Source organism: Dinoponera quadriceps, unplaced genomic scaffold (assembly GCF_001313825.1).
Source record: "Dinoponera quadriceps isolate SergipeBrazil2010 unplaced genomic scaffold, ASM131382v1 scaffold3289, whole genome shotgun sequence".
Classification (NCBI taxonomy): Eukaryota; Metazoa; Arthropoda; class Insecta; order Hymenoptera; family Formicidae; genus Dinoponera; species Dinoponera quadriceps.
Genome location: NW_014558238.1, coordinates 1,852,748 through 1,869,886, shown reverse-complemented (window position 1 = coordinate 1,869,886; position 17,139 = coordinate 1,852,748). Strand labels below are relative to the sequence as shown.

General features: G+C 39.8%; 2 protein-coding genes across 5 annotated transcripts; one reads left to right on the top strand and one right to left on the bottom strand.

Annotated features, from left to right (window-relative positions):
• The first annotated feature begins 193 nt into the window (after nucleotides 1–193).
• LOC106749771 lies at nucleotides 194–16,026 on the top strand. Of its 2 annotated transcripts, none has more exons than XM_014629551.1 (9): nucleotides 194–418; nucleotides 9,701–10,156; nucleotides 10,340–12,078; nucleotides 12,218–12,703; nucleotides 13,192–13,342; nucleotides 13,421–13,863; nucleotides 13,982–14,348; nucleotides 14,437–14,764; nucleotides 15,119–16,026. In XM_014629551.1, the coding sequence occupies exons 1-9, from the start codon at nucleotides 286–288 to the stop codon at nucleotides 15,375–15,377; spliced, it is 4,362 nt and encodes a 1,453-aa protein (XP_014485037.1). In that variant the 5' UTR covers nucleotides 194–285; the 3' UTR covers nucleotides 15,378–16,026. The 2 variants fall into 2 exon arrangements, with proteins under 2 accessions (XP_014485037.1, XP_014485035.1); XM_014629549.1 differs by having other exon boundaries at nucleotides 13,165–13,342.
• On the bottom strand, nucleotides 1,449–9,692 carry LOC106749772. Of its 3 annotated transcripts, none has more exons than XM_014629552.1 (13): nucleotides 8,122–9,692; nucleotides 7,726–7,817; nucleotides 7,218–7,303; nucleotides 6,986–7,132; nucleotides 6,776–6,911; nucleotides 5,553–5,771; nucleotides 4,078–4,175; nucleotides 3,684–3,992; nucleotides 3,267–3,601; nucleotides 2,985–3,144; nucleotides 2,658–2,784; nucleotides 2,409–2,582; nucleotides 1,449–1,766 (listed from the first exon to the last, which is right to left on the bottom strand). In XM_014629552.1, exons 1-13 carry the CDS (start codon nucleotides 8,409–8,411, stop codon nucleotides 1,579–1,581), a joined length of 2,361 nt encoding a protein of 786 aa, XP_014485038.1. In that variant the 5' UTR covers nucleotides 8,412–9,692; the 3' UTR covers nucleotides 1,449–1,578. The 3 variants fall into 3 exon arrangements, with proteins under 3 accessions (XP_014485038.1, XP_014485039.1, XP_014485040.1); XM_014629553.1 differs by having other exon boundaries at nucleotides 3,267–3,598; XM_014629554.1 differs by having other exon boundaries at nucleotides 3,930–3,992.
• Nucleotides 16,027–17,139: the final 1,113 nt, after the last annotated feature.

Sequence of the window (17,139 nt, the reverse complement as noted above, 5' to 3'; positions counted from 1 at the left end):
GCACTGCACTTTCGATGTTCTGGTACCAATGTAGACACACGAATCTTCCTAAAAGTAATCGACCATCAGCCCAACCAGTCACGCTCCATAAAAGTGCTCCACGAACAGACGTTACGCGAAGTGACGTGTCCGTTTATCAAATAGCTGATAGACGTTTGTGCTTACGTGGACCTTAAGGTCTCCATCCCGAAGAGGGATTTGAAAGTACATTTGCGTCCGCGTGTTCGTTTACCCTCTAATGGCAGTGCCACTGCGGACCTTGTAGCGTTTGACGTCACCGCGAGCATGAACAATACATCGCGTAAAGTGAAAAACCCGTTGCTGTCCGCCGCAGGTGCGGGCTTTCCGTTCGAGAATTACACGGAGAATGCGTTGCTGGTGCCCGTCACACCTGCGACTCCCGCCGTGCTTCGAGACGGTGAGTTTGCGTTTGACAAAAGAGCGTGGGTGGGGCTCGACATCCGGCGAATTTCGCGCATTGCTCGATCCGATAACGCAGAGAACTGCGTGACGATCGATTTTCGAAGTGAGATTCAGCGTCGGACAGCTTCCTCGTTCTGCTATCTCTCCTGCACTTCGTGTTTACGACCGTGGCAAAGATACACATGTGTTCAAACATCTGTTACTCCGACATCGTTTGCGCAGTTGGTATTATAGAGAGGAGCGACATGGGCTGCATTCTGATATTCGTTGCCAGTACTGAAAATCTATAATACACGTGACATGAACTGTAGCTTTTCTAGAAGACTAGCAGTGAATATCGGAGCGCAGCCATGATGATGGCAGTAACGTAAGTCCCTAACTCGAACGTTGAACGTTACGCCGTCGGACAACGTCAGACCTTGTAGGTTAGTAAGTTGTGCGACGAAGATGGAGGAAAAGTGACTTTTCCTACGTTTTATGTTGCGCGATGAACTTTAAACCAGTTTGTACGAGAGCAAGTCTGTGTAAAGTTAAATTTTAATTATATCGGAAAGTTACGAAGCCTGTCAAACACCGTCGAAGCTGGTTTCTTCCAAGTACTAGGACTCATAACGTAGCACTGAGGTTGTCTGAGGTCTCAGGTGTAAACAATGAAAGAGTAATGACATATATAAAAATTTGAGCAATATAAACAAATTGGCTAAAACATAGATGAAAATGTGAAAATTGCAGTTATATCTCAATAATTCTCAATTGTGATTGGACTAACAGAGGGATTTACTGCTCAACTTTTACTGTTTAAGATTAATTTTCATGTGTTCTTTTTTATATAATCTATTGCTGTAGACATTTCAATGAACGCCATTAAATACATTTAATATGTCGTCCATGCAAATATTACACACTTTTTGAAAAGGAGCTCGTAAGAGGCGTTGTTCCCTTTAGTTCCACTCTGAGTTCTCTTTTCTTGAGTGAGGACAAGTAGGATTATCGCAGTGATTTATGTATAATATTTCGTCATCAAGTTAATTTTATGTAGAAATTTATATAAATGAAATATTTTATCAATATACAGACTGGCATGTATAGATGTAATATTTCTAGGGGTTTGTGGTTCAGTTGCCAACGATGTAGCCGATTCCAACAGGAATGTTGTTAGAAGCTGGTTCTTTCAGATCTGGCAGGTGGCCTAGAGCCGTATCTTTGTGTGTAAGGTAGATCATGACCATTCCTCTTACGAACGCAATAGACTATTGCGACGATGAGGAGTATCAGAAGAAAGAGAAGAAATAATGCACCCACTACGATAGCGGCTATTTCTCCCTGCGATAGATTGTCCCATTCTACACAAATAATTGTATGTTATTTTGACATTTAACCTTCTCTATGCAAAAGTCCATTAATAATGTCTTCCAATTCCGGTTTAGACAATTGTGTGTTCCAACTTGTTGTGTATATCTACTTACATATCATGAGTGTTGCGACTAAAGAGTTCAAAACTGCTTTTTATTGATGAATATGATATTGCTATGAAATTGTCAGTTTCAGTTTTAAATCGTGGTGTATAAAAACTTAGATGAGATGCGTCTAAATAACAAATACTTAAATTGGAACTGAAGAACATTGATTACTTTCTGAAGAACTGAAGAACATTGATTGACTTTCGATATTGATATACTTTCACATCATTTTTACATGTATTAGGTTGGCGCAAATGAAATGGCCGTTTTCAGGGCAAAAGTTTCAATGAAGAAAAAAGTGTGAAAAATGCATTTAAGGAGTTTATCGATTCACGCTCTCTAAATTTTTTTAGAAAGTGCATTGATGCACTTGGATCACATTGGCAGAAGTGTATTGAAGTAGGTGGAAGCTATTTTGATTAGTTATGTAAGTTTTAAATTTGAAAAATACAAGTTTCAACTTTATATTTATAAACGGCCATTTCATTTACACCAACCTAATATATCATATTTGTATTATTATACCTGTCACATCTATGTTACGAGAGTGTTGATTATTTAGCAAATCAGTTGCTGTAACTGTGGCTATCGTAGAGCAGCATGTAGACAAATAATAAAATGTTACGGAGTTTTTCGTGCCACTTATGAAATCAGTGCGTGGATATATTTTATTTGGAGTCGAAGTTACGCTTTTCAAACCTATAAAAAAGCAGGAAAAGAATATATGCGATCAAATTTTGTAGAAATTTTCAGTTTATCGTTATGATTTGTTACCTGAATCGGAATCTTGAATAGTGATGTCAGCGCTCCAAAACGTTTTTTCGCACCGACCTTTGTTTAAATTACCGGCGCAATTACTATTGAACGAGTATTCGATTGTTGGTTTCACATTATCAGTGATCTAAACAAGCAAGTTGTAGGTTACACAAAATCTATAAAGCGCACATAAAGTATACAATCTCTTTCTTAATAAATGTTATATCATTTGATGTAACGTTTCGTGTTATTTCTCTGATTCTTGTCTCTAAATTTGTTAAAAGATTCACGGTTAAATATAAGTACGGGAATTCCACAATTTGTTTTATATCCGTTTATATTTACCTTGGCGGAGGAATCTTGAACGTAAAGATACACCGTTTTTTCCGATATTTCCGTACCATCGACAAACAATGTGAGCGTATTTATTGTATCTTGTCTGATTCCTGCCGGTACAACGACATCCACAGCTACGTAGTTGGTCTGTCCCGGGTATAACCATACGCTGTTGCAGATTCATGAAAGCAAACATAGATTCGGACAGAGAAATAATATCGAGATATATTTTAATAAGTAAAATCGAACGATGTTTACTCGAGAATATTATTTAATAATTGATTTACGTACTAAGGAGGTCGTATATTATATATCCTAAATGACGAACTCGTTGCTCGAACTGCATATCTGACTGTAAGAACGCAATTATTCGTTAAATCAAAGAATATTGTGTGTATTCTTCCTGGTACAGCCAACAAACTGCTTTCGGGATTCACTTCTATCAGTATTTTTTGTCTTGCAAAAATATCCTCTTTGCTATTCCCTGCCAGTCTCGCTTCTTGATTTTGTATTATTTTCATCGATACGTTGTTACTAGCGAATGGCTTCACATTCATATCGTTTTCATTCAACGAGGCGACTTCGGATGATCGCGCATCGATTTTCTGCTCTTGCTCTCTCAGCTGCTGTTTAATGAAGATCTATATTAGCACTTTTCTTATAGTTTATAATAATGTAATGAGAAAGTTTGGTGCTTATGTGTCTGACCAGAGCAAGCATTCTGTCGCCGAATATCGTCCTATTTGATACTTTTTGTGGAATTTCGATATTGCCATGACTCGCTAAGGAATGATTAGGTAGGGCAGAATTGTTGATAATGTCCTTCATCGCGGTAGCTTCAAGTGAGGAGAGTGACGCATTAGAAAAATCGTCTGTCATGGCTGCATCAGTACTTGTTCGTGTGTTTACAATTTCAGCAGATCTCTCGAACACGTACTTCGGTTTCTTACTCACGTTAGATTTTATTAGAAGCATTGAATCACCAACTCGTTCGTTGGCTATATCTTTGCAGGTCTCCTGCAAAATTCCAACGTAGAAGTATGTTTTGCACGTATGTAAGCATATATTACATAAAGATGTTTTATATACGTACTCAACTTACTTTATTGAATTGATTAAAATTTTCCATCATTGTGACCGTTGCTTCATTCTGTGAAATATGACCCCTATTTAACATTCGATCAAGGTCTTCTTTGAATTCTACACGCGAATAAAATATATAATTATATGTTTCGTAACGTAGCGATGCATTATATTGAGTTTTTTATTATGAAAGTGACGTATGTTATGAATTACTAAAAAAGTTTGCAGATTTCAAATGGCATTCCTAACATATTAATCAATCAACTTCGCTATTCGATATTGTATAAGCAGAACTTCTTTCAACGATTTTATCCATCTAACTTTCCACATTGACGAAAGTGAAAGCGACGGACTCTTACCACGTTGGAGTCGTAATTGTACGTTTGTCGCAACGATAGAAAGCGCGGCATAATTAAAAACCGTAATACAAAGCCGTAATTATTGATAGGACGGACTGAGCTTCCCGCAGGAGAGATGGAGACATTAAGAAGATAACAATTATTTCGAGGTCGCACTTAATTCTATTAAATGCGCGATAATAAAAACGACTATACTCAGCGAACCGTTTAAAAATAGAATCGTCGATAATAATAGCTTTGGTTGGCACCGTTTCGAGAAACTCGGTGGCCGAGCGCGGCTATCGCACCAACAAGAAACGCCCGTTAATTTGAACGGCGGTCTTCGCGCGATCGGCCGCTTCTCTTGGTTAGTCTCAGAGAGAGAGAGAGAGAGAGAGAGAGAGAGGCGTTAGGCGTGAAAAACGGAACGATCTATTTTGTTGCATTTCTGCATTTCTTCCTCGGTGAACTGACGTGCGTCAGAGCGCGAGTTGGACGCGAACGAGAGAGAAAGATGGTGCGAGAGCCGCGATCAAAGGCCACCGGGTGAATTGCACAATCTTGTTTATCCGCGGGCCAGAAAGCAACGGGTTGGCAGTTGTCAGACGGCTGTCGTGTCACGAGGAAGTTGGAAGTCGCGTGAGAGTGCGCGTGAGCGCGTGTGCAACTCGCGCGTTTCACTGACGGCTGAATTTGCGCGCAGATTAGAGTGAGTGACTATTTTATTTTGATTCGCGCGAAAAACACGAGCTGCAACATCGTGAATTCGTCCCGTCCTCATAAGTAACCACGGTAAAGTTGTGAAACGAATGTCGTTCTTGATTTGTAATTTTGCACGATGTAGCGTTACTATGTCGTTGATATGGTGTTATCACGCAGCTGATTTATTTATCAAGCTTCTCAAGTTATAAAACAAAAGATGACAGTGTTGATGTCAATTGTTTCCTGCTAATTAGCGGAGAATTCACACGCTTCACGTGAAAATGCATGAATTAATTAGTACACTGAGTCGGTATGTCACATTAACGCGCATAAATTTTACGAACTCGAGATATAATTATTTCTTAAATGCACATGTGTTACAATGTATCAGATAAAGGTTTATAATCAGCGTATGTACAACATCGACGATAATTATCACTCGAATTTTACTTACCGCTCACGGACTTAACGTCGATAATTTCATCCCTCGTGTTATTTTCCTCGCTTGCTCCGAAGTAACCGGTCACGTCGAAGTTGTACTTTGAATTTTCCACCCCCGCAAGTTTCGCGACCCAGCCACCTGGCGGAGGATTGCGCGCGCCGATGACCACCCCTTTCATGTCGTACGTACGTGCCAACGACATTGTTATTCCTGATCTCCGCATCGTCCTGTCTGTTAACGAGTGGATTACAAATCTGTTTCTTGATTAAACATCTTGCTGATACGGTTTGTAAGCCAAATTTAGCGATGATAAAAGACGAGGAAAATCTGTTATTATTTCGTTCTTCGATTACCTTGAGTCAAATTTATCTTTGTGTCTACAAGATAACATCGCATATTGAATAAAAATTGAACTAACAATACTAACAACCAATTAGTGCAAGAATGAAGTTGCGTGCAACATGGTGCACCGAGTGCGATACGAACGAGGCAACCCGACCATGCGGTCGATACTGCCCTTGGCGCTTGGAGATTAGACGAAATCGAGTTTGAAGGTAGTGATTTTATGTGCGACGGAATGCATCTAATAATCAAGGAAGTGTACACGCTAGTGAAACAATTAGTGTTTTACAATTTGTGGCTCGTTACGCGATCTCGATGATGTCGAAGACATTTCTTTCCGTTGTCAATAGAGGGTTGCGCTACTGGATGTGTCAGGAGATTCGTTCCTCGTAAATAAAATGAACATGTAAACGCAGAAGCAATACTCCCACGTTTTATCATTTAATTTCTCGTGTTATCTTAATTGCAAAATCAATTGCACAATATATTTCCCTCTTGATATCTTGTTAAATATTTACACAATGTTTTTCTTAAATAGATAATGAACTATGCATTCAGTAGACATTCTTTCGTAAGGTCATGCTGGATATCTCTTTTGATCGCAGTCGACGTTATTTTGTAAAAAAATACTGTATTTATGTAAAAATAAGGCATCTCGCATACTTATTTCACTTTCTCGATTTTGGAAATATAGAATAAAATTGTCTTTTCGAAATGTATGTGACGCGCGACATTTAAATAGGAGAAATTGATGCGTGGATGATCTATTTTTAGCTGTGTCGTGACTAACCAATATAATAGATATGCTAAGAAGCACATGACTCGAACGTGATGTTATCGATTTCACATTACAATTCTGGCTTATTATACGAAGAAAACAAAGTGAGACTTACTTGTAGGTATAGCCAGAACCGCGCGTGTAAGATTTCCCCGAATGTTGAATATAATTTCCGTTATATTGGCGTCTACATAGAACTTGGTTTCGGTATATCCGCTTAAATAAGCCTTGTGCACTAATTTTTCCTTTTGCTATAAAACATAGTTTTCACAAATCGTTTTTACAAGTTTTCTTATTATATGGACGTAAAATCTCCGTTACTCACTAAAAATTCTGAGCTGTTACGCCGAAAAAATTCCTGGGAGAACTCAGTGCTCTCTCGATTAATTTCTATATTCGAGTCTACTTTTTCATGTCCATCAGTCGAATTTCTTTCCATATTTATAATGCCGCAACTCAGATAGAGGTAAATCTTTAAATAACAAATGATTAATCAAATTTTTTAAGATCGTTCGTTTGTGTTTTCAAAACATGTGTTTTCGAAAGCATGAACTTACTTGGCAGTTGTTATCTGAATCTGTTAAGCTTTTATCGATGAATTTTGATATTTTTAACTTTGGGCTACTTTCTAATGAAAATTGATCTGAAACGATATAAGAAATAATTAGAAAACAGGTTTATGAACACAGAGCTGTTTCAACGTAACTCTCATTAGAAATCTCATTAAAATCCGATGAACGATTCTGATTTCATCGATGTTTCAACTTTCGTATATGATATTTATAGAATTTATATTTCCATTCAGCATGCATTCTTAATAGTAATATTATTATCGTTATCTTTTAGAAGTGATTATTTTGAAGTATGATTAAAAAAATGTCAGATAATACTTAATTATGCGTCATCAGTTATCGTAAATATGTGTAATAGAAGTAACTGACGGCAGCAATTACAATTTACAAAAGCCAACTTACGTCAATGTTCAGTCGAATGTGATAAATAATATCAATAACATGAATAATTTGAAAATAAAACTTATTTACGTTGTATCAGTAAGTTTATTACCCGTTTCGTTTTTGCTTCCGGCGAATGACCAAAACAGATTGATGTCTTCAAATGGATTATCTTTGCCAGTTTCCAACTGTCCTATGCAGTATCTTTTAACAGAAATATTTTATTACTCCGAAAAAAATATCCTTTGGATAGACGAAGAATTATTAGTCTATTTTTAAAATTAGTCTACTGTTATTAAAAACAAAAGACGCAAATATAATAAAAAATCTATGGAAATTTGAGAAGAATCCAACTTCATATTTCACTGAAATATAGAAATTATTTATATTTACCATTCCAAACAATTGTCACCCTAAGCATGTTCCAATTGATAAATTTACCCTCGCAACATTTTTACATAACACATATGCATGTTATTAATATTACCTAAAAATTACACTAATATACCTGGAACACCTTGCATTTTCAAATTTACTAAAAATTTTCATCTTCACTGATAAATCCTTCACTCTTGGAGATTCATTCAGGATTTCAGATTCGAACGTGTCGTCCTTCCATGTAGTTTCAACCGGTCTTGTTTGCATGTGAATCAATCGTTCAGTTTGCGTTTCCTCTGTCCTGGCATCTACTTGAAAAATGTTATTAATCGGTGCAAAAACTTTTGTACACATTGATTCACCGATTGCATCTATGCACAGCATGCACATGACGGTAAACCAGAACACGCGTGATTCCATAACGCGACCGTAAGAGAAAACTCGAACGAAAGACTCGACACAAAAATGTCCGGCGTACTTATAAAGTTCCGTTCGCGTAAGTTTACAGAGGAGTAACGTGTCGTCGGTTACATTGACGATAACACGAATGAAAAAGTAAATCTGGGCGTCAACGTGCGTCGTTGCACAATCGAAGGTGTCTCCTTCGATGAGCGAAGCACGATATACCTCAGGATTGCTTGAATTTATAAATATCTCGCAGCCATCTAATATTCTGTTGTAATATCGGGTTAAATGTTTTACGCCAATCTATGTAAGAGCTATCGGAACAATGTTTAAAGGAGACGGTATATCCCTCTTCCTGTAAATTTGAAATTAATATCGAAAGATGATAAAATGTGTTAATATGATAAATTTTATTAATAAAACGGCATTCGGACTTTTCATTTATGCACACAATTCAGCATATTTTGAAGATTTCTTTTAAATGAATTATATCGGCATACTCTTTGAAACTTTGAGAATTCCAACAAACCCGAAGTATTATCGCGTACATTTTTTCATAAAAAATCATTATTTAATAGAGGCGACTATAAAACCATTTATATTGACATATGGATTGTCCATTTTACTCAAGTATTGCCAATAAGTATGTACGGATATAGAATGACGCGCAAGTATGAAGTGTTTGCGAACTATCAAACTTTGTATCGTGCATAGCTAACGTCATTGTTAATCATCGTAAATTACACTTAAATCTGAGCATATGCGAACAGGATGCGTTAACGTAACAACAATAGTAATACGAAGCCCGTCAGAACGCTCGTCTAATCATCTGCGCAAAAGAGCGAAAGTAGAAGCGCGTTGTATGTCTCAGTTGGCTCGCATTATCTTCGTCATTGGTTCTTACGTTCATTGTATCCTGTCCAATATTGACAGATTGTGAATAATGCGCCAAAGAATCCAGTCACTCTGAGGGAGATATTTTACGAACACATCCGATAGCTAAAAATATCCATGATCAAATGGACGTGTCCTATTAACTTTTGGAAATATTCATGTCGATAAGAATATTGTCCCTTATAACATAATGTCAAGTCATATTAGAAACAGGTATATTTTTGTTATAATTATTTCGTTGTTTGAATGTATTTTCCTATGTGTTCGTGCGACAATTTCTGCAATTTATCACTATAATGAGCAACGTTTTAATTTATTGAAAGAAATGCCACTGAATGATGGATGATGCATTAAAGAATAGGCAGGCGATAAAAACGATAACTTGGCTGAACAGTCATTTTGTTTTCCAGATGTGGAGCTCGACAACTTCGTAGGGCAGGAGCCGGTCAATAACAATCAGCCTCAATTTTCGCCAAAGACGCACGAGCCTCCTCCTACGAATGCATCTCCTCAGTCAAATGAAAGTAAGGACACGGCAAGTCAGCCAACGAAACAAGGCATTTTTACATCGATCCTCTCTCCCCTCTTGCCGAACTTGTCATTGTCATCGAATAAAAACGATTCCCCGGGGACGCAAATAAGCCAGACGCCCGAGACTATTAGCGGAGCGACACACGAATCCAATCCTTACGCTTTCTCGCAAGGGCGCCATGGTTCCCAGCAGGATGCGCCGGGATTCTTAGCGACTAATCCCCAGAAAACTTCAAGCGCAGACCTGTCAGGATTTGCTGCTTTCAATCTTGCCGGTACTTTACCGAATCCTCCGCAGTCTACGGCTCCACCCAATTTACCTGCGACTAGAGATGGTGAGTACCTGAAATTATTAAATAACTCGGCGATCGCAAGTGATTTGAGTCATTTTAATTGTTCACATATTGCATATGTAATCTTTTACTTCTTATTTATGTACATTTATGCTTACGTACGACTGGTCCTTCGCACACTTATACTTGAAAATATATAATGTTTTTTTTTCTTTCTTGTTGAAGCTCCAGTTTGTTATCGACTTGGTAATCAGCGACGTCTGAAGTATGCACCGCCACCCGATCTAACGTCTAACAAAGCGAAGCAATATCTGAATCCAGAGATAGAAACATTCTTCCCGACTCAAAATATATGTACCGTACCGCCGACTATTTTGAATCCATACGAGTCCGAGGGGTTCCTGCAAAGTAAGAATAGCAGCGTGCAACAGATCGGTCCTCCATCCGAGCAAATTCCAACTTCCGAGCAGTTATCGCGCAACAGCTCTCTCCACAGCTCGTTTCGATCCAGTCCAGTCGGACCGGCATATAATTCGCCTTTAGCGTCCGCAAATCAAATTCCTCCTTGCGAGAATTCTTCCGTGCCGTCGCAATTTACTTCGTCGCCGGCTAGACCGATACCTTCGCGGTTACTGGAACCTGCAACACCGCAAAACACCCCGGCAAACATTTCCAACTCGTTCTCCAGCTTCGTCCCTTACTTGAACCGAGATCTTCCGTCGACTAATTCAGAAAAAGAGGCAGCCGCGTTTAAGAGCCCAAATCAGCTAAATTCGCCGCCAGAGTTTTCGAGAGACGGCATCGCCGAGACGACGGAGGAACCTGCCAATAAACCGTCATTGACATTAAGAGAGACCGACGTGACGTTCACACCGATATTGGCAGCTCAGGTGACAGAGAAGTTGGAACATCTGCTTGCCGAACGCGAGGAAAGTTTCCCCCGCGAGGTGTCTTCCGAAGCTTCCTCAGAAATTGACGAAGTTACGTCCAACGTCGCCAGCGAATTAGCGAAATCCTTCGAACTGCAAAGCGAGACGCCGCAAACTGCAAACGAGTTCGCCGAAAGGCCGTACGAGACGAAATCAAATAATATCCAGGAGAAAACCGCATATTCTACAAATAATACTTTGAGCGACGTGTTCCTCGGACAAAAATCGCTATCGTTGACGCGGCCGGAAGTATACACAGCCGATAATCACGCAGTCGTAACCGATATCCAAGCGGCTAAATCGAACGCACATCCGTCCGAACAATATTCCCAGGTGCAACCGACATCCCCACCGTGTCCCATTTTTCAACAGACGAACAAGCCAGCGGATCAAAAATCGAGCTTGAATTACGTGCCGTTCGTACGGCCTGTGCACCAAAACATTTTTTACGTGCCGCTGAAACCAACGGAACAATCCGCGAGCGTATACTTCGAATCAACGGCGAAGAGCAGGCTCCCGGACCCTCCTTCGTCTCAGGAGAACAATTGGAATCCACCTGTCGCTGAATCGGTACTTGACGCGACGAACAATTTGCAACAAGTTCAAGAAATATCTGCGTTTAATTCCACAGCGACTGACCTCCCGGTTCATGCGCCCTTTTGGAACGCCGATCAATCGCTGAACGCTGCATTCGGTAATCAATCGACGTCCATCGCGCTCAACCAACCACCACCTCCTACATTTTATAACCCTACGGAATTTGCGGCGCGTCAATTGCCCCAGCAGCCGACCTTCTCGTCCGACCAGCATCCCGCCCAATCGAGTCAGGGCGCATCCTTTTACGAAAGTACCACCGGGTTTCAGCAGGCTTTCGCTGTTCAGGACAATAGTACCGCATATCCTTTGTCTGTTGTTTCTATGACAACAGTACCCGAACCAACAGGATCTGCCACACTCAGCCCTGTTCAAATGTCGACCAATTCGCTAAGCAGTCGCTCCGCGCAAGACACCATCCCACCAAGTTTCCAGAACTTGGTAAGATATGGAATATCTCGAGTAAAAAATGCATTTTGCAAATCAATAGAATTCTTCTTCTTTCTCTCTCTCTGTTTCGTCCTACCTACGTAGTAAACTGTCCCAATAACTATGATTATTAAAAATGTAATATTCTTAGGCCTCCGGATCTCCTGAGCAACGTGTACAGTACAGACCGGTGTATCACCATTGGTTCTACCGTAAGGAAGTGGAAACGAAAATATTATGGCATCCGTTTTCCATGCAGGACAGCTTAAAATTAGAAGAAGTTCACAATTCCAGCGAAATTACGACAGAAACGACAGTAGCTACCGATGGCGGCCGTTACGATGTCAGTATCATGCGTCGTCAGAGAGCGCCCGTATATTGGACAGGAACGTCTAATGAAGTTAGACGATGTTCTTGGTTCTACATGGGACCGATTGAATCGAAATACGTTCCTTACGACGAGAAAACTGCCACGAAACTTGAGGAGGAATATAAAATGGCGTGCATCACAAATGTCTGGAATAGGAGAGTCGAATTGAATAACGGGGAATATATTCTCTTCCACAGCGCCACAGTCCAAGTTCATTATTTACAACCGAACTCCTCCGAGATGTCAGGATCTTGGGGAAATAGCACGGTAAATAAACAATTTACATATAACAAAGTTTGTTGATATTACGTCACTTTAAAAGAAGGCAACATTTATTTTTCATACATGGGCGAACTTACGCTGAAAATTATTTTTTGTTTTCATTTGTGGTTTTATGGTGAATCACATCTTATTAAAAACGCTTCGTTTCATAATTTATGATTAAGTTTGATAATTTTGTCTAACAACGCTATGTCGTCAGTGTCTCTAAAATGATGTTTCGTTTTCTACTGATTTGTAAGTTTTAGTTGCAAATACAATAATAATGTGTAGAAAATTGCGAAGATTCTTTAAAAAGTATATTATTTAGTAGAACATTGTTGCTACTATTTTAGGATATTTTGATTTCTTGTCTAATTAATTGTTTTCTCAATTAAGAAGCTACATGTCTTTGTTCCTAATATCGCACGCATGGTTCTGTTTGAAATGGTCGCTCCTAATTTCTGCAGGGTTCAGCGGACAGTACATATTTACAGGGTATTGCAAATAGGCCGAAAGTCGTTAGAAGAGGAGTCAGTGAATTCAACATAGACGAAGGCGAACCCGAGAAAGTGGATCATCTTCTGTTCCTCGTTCATGGTATAGGTAGTGTTTGCGACCTAAAATTCCGCACCGTAGAAGAAGTCGGTAAGTTGGAAAAATGTTATATTTCAATTTGACGGAACAAAAGATATGAATGCTTACATAAATGCGTGTCGTTTGCAGTCGATGAATTCCGAAGTATATCCCTTCAACTGGTACAGTCTCATTTTCGCACCGCGAGCCTGCAAGGAATGGTAAATAAGATCGAGGTTTTGCCAATCTCCTGGCATGCGACGCTTCATTCCGGCGATACAGGAATCGACAAGAAGCTGCAGGCTATCACGTTGGAAAGTATTCCGAAACTGCGACATTTCACCAATGACACCTTACTCGACATACTTTTCTACACCAGTCCCGTATATTGTCAAACCATCATGCACACAGTCGGTGGTGAGATGAACAGACTGCACGCATTGTTCAAAGAAAGAAACCCGACTTTTGACGGAGGAGTATATATAGGCGGTCATTCGTTGGGTAGTTTAATCCTGTTTGATTTGCTGTGCCATCAGAAACCAATCGTGGAGAAAACTGAAGAGGAAAGTGACGATGATGGTAGTGATAAAGCCGTAAGTGTATTTATAAACCAGGTCTTACCATATTTTTTTATTTTATATTTTAAAAACAGCCTTTGATGATAATAATTTGTCAATTAACATTGGATGAGAAAAAACAACGCTATTACAGGACAACGATTGCATCGGTTCTGTTAAGCCAATGCCCGCGCCCATTCTAAAAAGACGTCTTAGCAAAAGAATCAGCTACGTAATGGGCGCGGCAGGGACTGGACAGCCTTTCATACATTATCCGCAACTCAACTTTCAACCAGGTGCCTTTTTTGCCCTCGGCAGTCCCATTGGCATGTTCGTAACTGTTCGAGGCATCGAAACTCTCGGAGAGAACTTCGTCTTTCCAACTTGTAAATCTTTTTTCAATATCTTTCATCCCTTCGACCCGGTGGCTTACAGAGTGGAATCCTTGATCAATCCCGATGCCTACAAGTACCGACCTATGTTAATACCGCATCACAAAGGCAGGAAAAGGATGCATTTAGGTGAGCGGGAAACGTCGATTATCTGCGACTTGTAAGTCGAGTCATTAAATTCTCGAGAAGACGCGTTAAAATTTACGACTCTATTTAGAACTGAAGGAGACAATGGCACGCGTTGGAGCGGATCTGAAGCAAAAGTTACTCGACTCCGTGAAAAATACGTGGAATTCCATCTTTCAACTGTCCATGTTTTACAAGCCGGACAATCAAGCCCTGGCAAACGAGATTGATAAGGTGGTCGAAGAGCAGCTGCAGCAATCGCAGAACGAAATGGAGCAACGCAACAACGATGACGGTGGCGCGAATATAACAATAGGTAAACTAAATGGCGGTAGAAGGATAGATTACGTCCTCCAAGAAGCGCCTTTCGAATACATCAATGAATACATTTTCGCCCTCACGAGCCATATCTGTTATTGGTAAGTACATCCGTCGCGAAAGATACGCACAAAGAAGAATATTTCTTTGGATTTAACAAAATTGTTTTAATTGAAAGAAATGTGCCTTTTAGAACCGAGCAAACATGTTTGATTTAACAAACAGAATTATTTGGTTTCTCAAACAATAAATATCTCTTTGCGTCAAATAACATATTACCTTCATATTTTCATCCAAACAAAATAATATTTAATAATAATTGATATTGAGTCGTGCTGTTTGTATTAAACAAATCCAAGTCAGACAAATATATATATATTACATTCAAAGAAACCTTTTTCTCTGGCACACATATATTGCATACCCCAACCTCTTCAACGTCTGATTAACATCAGGGAATCCGAGGATACCATGCTTCTGATACTAAAGGAGATGTATGGATCCATGGGTATACAGACCGACGCGCAGCTTCCTCAGCAGACGATGTCGATCGAGAGAGCGTCACCTTCACCTTCCTTGAACTTAGCCGCCTTATCGCCGAGCAGAAGCAACGTAGGAACACCATCACCCGTTATGGGGGTAGATCCTACAGTGCCTATATCCAACAAATCTGTCGGCCCTCCACCGAAGGCCGGTTTTGTACGGAAATCGTGATCAACGGGATGTCTTTCTCGGAACTATGTACCACGATAATTGGATCACGTTGAAAGGAATCAATCTTATTTCCGGTTCGTATTCAAAATCGACGGATCGACGGTTAGAATTGCATTTGAACATTGTAGTTAAGGCAAAAATATCGAGGAAGGTCAAATCAAACTCTGTATTTTACGGTATCTCTTTATTACTCTGATAGATTTTCTTATTACAAGTAAATTAATCGGCGATATACGTATGTGTGAGATGTTAATTGCACTATGACGAGCTCGGCCTACGTGACCTATCGTCTCGACGAAGTTTAGTCTATCTTATTTGTTGTCTAAAGCTGTATAAAGGAGAGAAACCAGTTATTAAATGTTAATGACAAGAAGATGTGAATAATAATTTGAATTATTGATACTTCTGATTGTAAATAATCGACGATTTGCACGTGCAGTTGTGAGTGTGTGATGCGCGCGGAATGTTGAAGGGGATGGATATTGCAATGAGAACGTGCAAATGGAATTACGTGTAAATACACGGTTTATAGTCGATTAAGAGGATTGTAGATTATATAAACTTCGACGATACATTTCAACGAGTCGTGAGAATATTGATTTGAATTCTCATGTACGTACGTGTTTTAATAAATTACTGTATTCTTTTATGTTCGTGGAATCATTCCCTCGCACAATTTGATTACAGGCTGTTCGTATCGCGAATCGATCGATACTAATTGTATTAATGCCGCGAGCGAGCTGTCAAATACACTTAACTATTGCAGCACGTGACGGAATTATGTGGAACTTGGACAGTAATCTCGACGTCGTGTGGTCGCGAGCAGTGCCGATATGTTCCTTAAAATGGTGTTACATGTCCACTCGGATCAGGGAACGCCGGCAGCTTATCGCGGCTTTAGCGGGGCTAGAAAAAAAAAGAGAACGCTTCGGCACATGCACGGCTATCACGAAACGCTAATTAATTGCGGTGCAAGCCCACCAGCTTCGAGACTGCTTTGCATTTTGCGTGCAGGCCCTCGTAAAACTACATGCCTGTCAGCCCCGGCGAATTTCAAGATGATTTATCGTCCTCGCAAAACTAAGTTTTTCGCGGTACTTCGTGGCTTCTCGGCGGTTCCGAAAGGCACGGCCGACGCTTTCGACATGCAACTGTGGTCGCTGTGGGCACGATCCGTAAAGTTGACGTCTCTGATCGACTGCTATTTTATATCCTCACCATCTCAGCCGGGGACTGACTTTGAAATATGTTTCCTTCAATCTTTCGACGTGGGATTTTCGGTCGGCACGTTTCACGGTGACCCGCATACGCTATAATTGCGGGGAAATTAAGTGCCGGCTTTTACGTGACGGCGTTTAATACGTACGGTCGAACCTATATTGTCACGCGAATAATCATGCACACGGAAAGTCACGTTGTACATCAATCTTTTCGTAATTTCGTCAAATTATAACAAGTATCGAGGAATTGCGCGTGGACATCGACCGAATACAAATTGGAACACCCTCCCTTGGAATATCGATGCAACGAGTAAGTATAACCAAATTTTTCGTATTTACTCAAATACAGGATCGCTATGCATTTCACAAAAGTACGTACGTTTCTCTCTTTTTCGCGAATGACTTTTATTCTTTTGTAAAGTGTAATGTCTGAGATACTGACATACACATCGCTTGCGCATTCTCACATCAATAGTGTGTTCTAAAATTTACATGAAATCTTCGCTATATAACAAGTGGCTATTCTAAAACGCTATTGTACA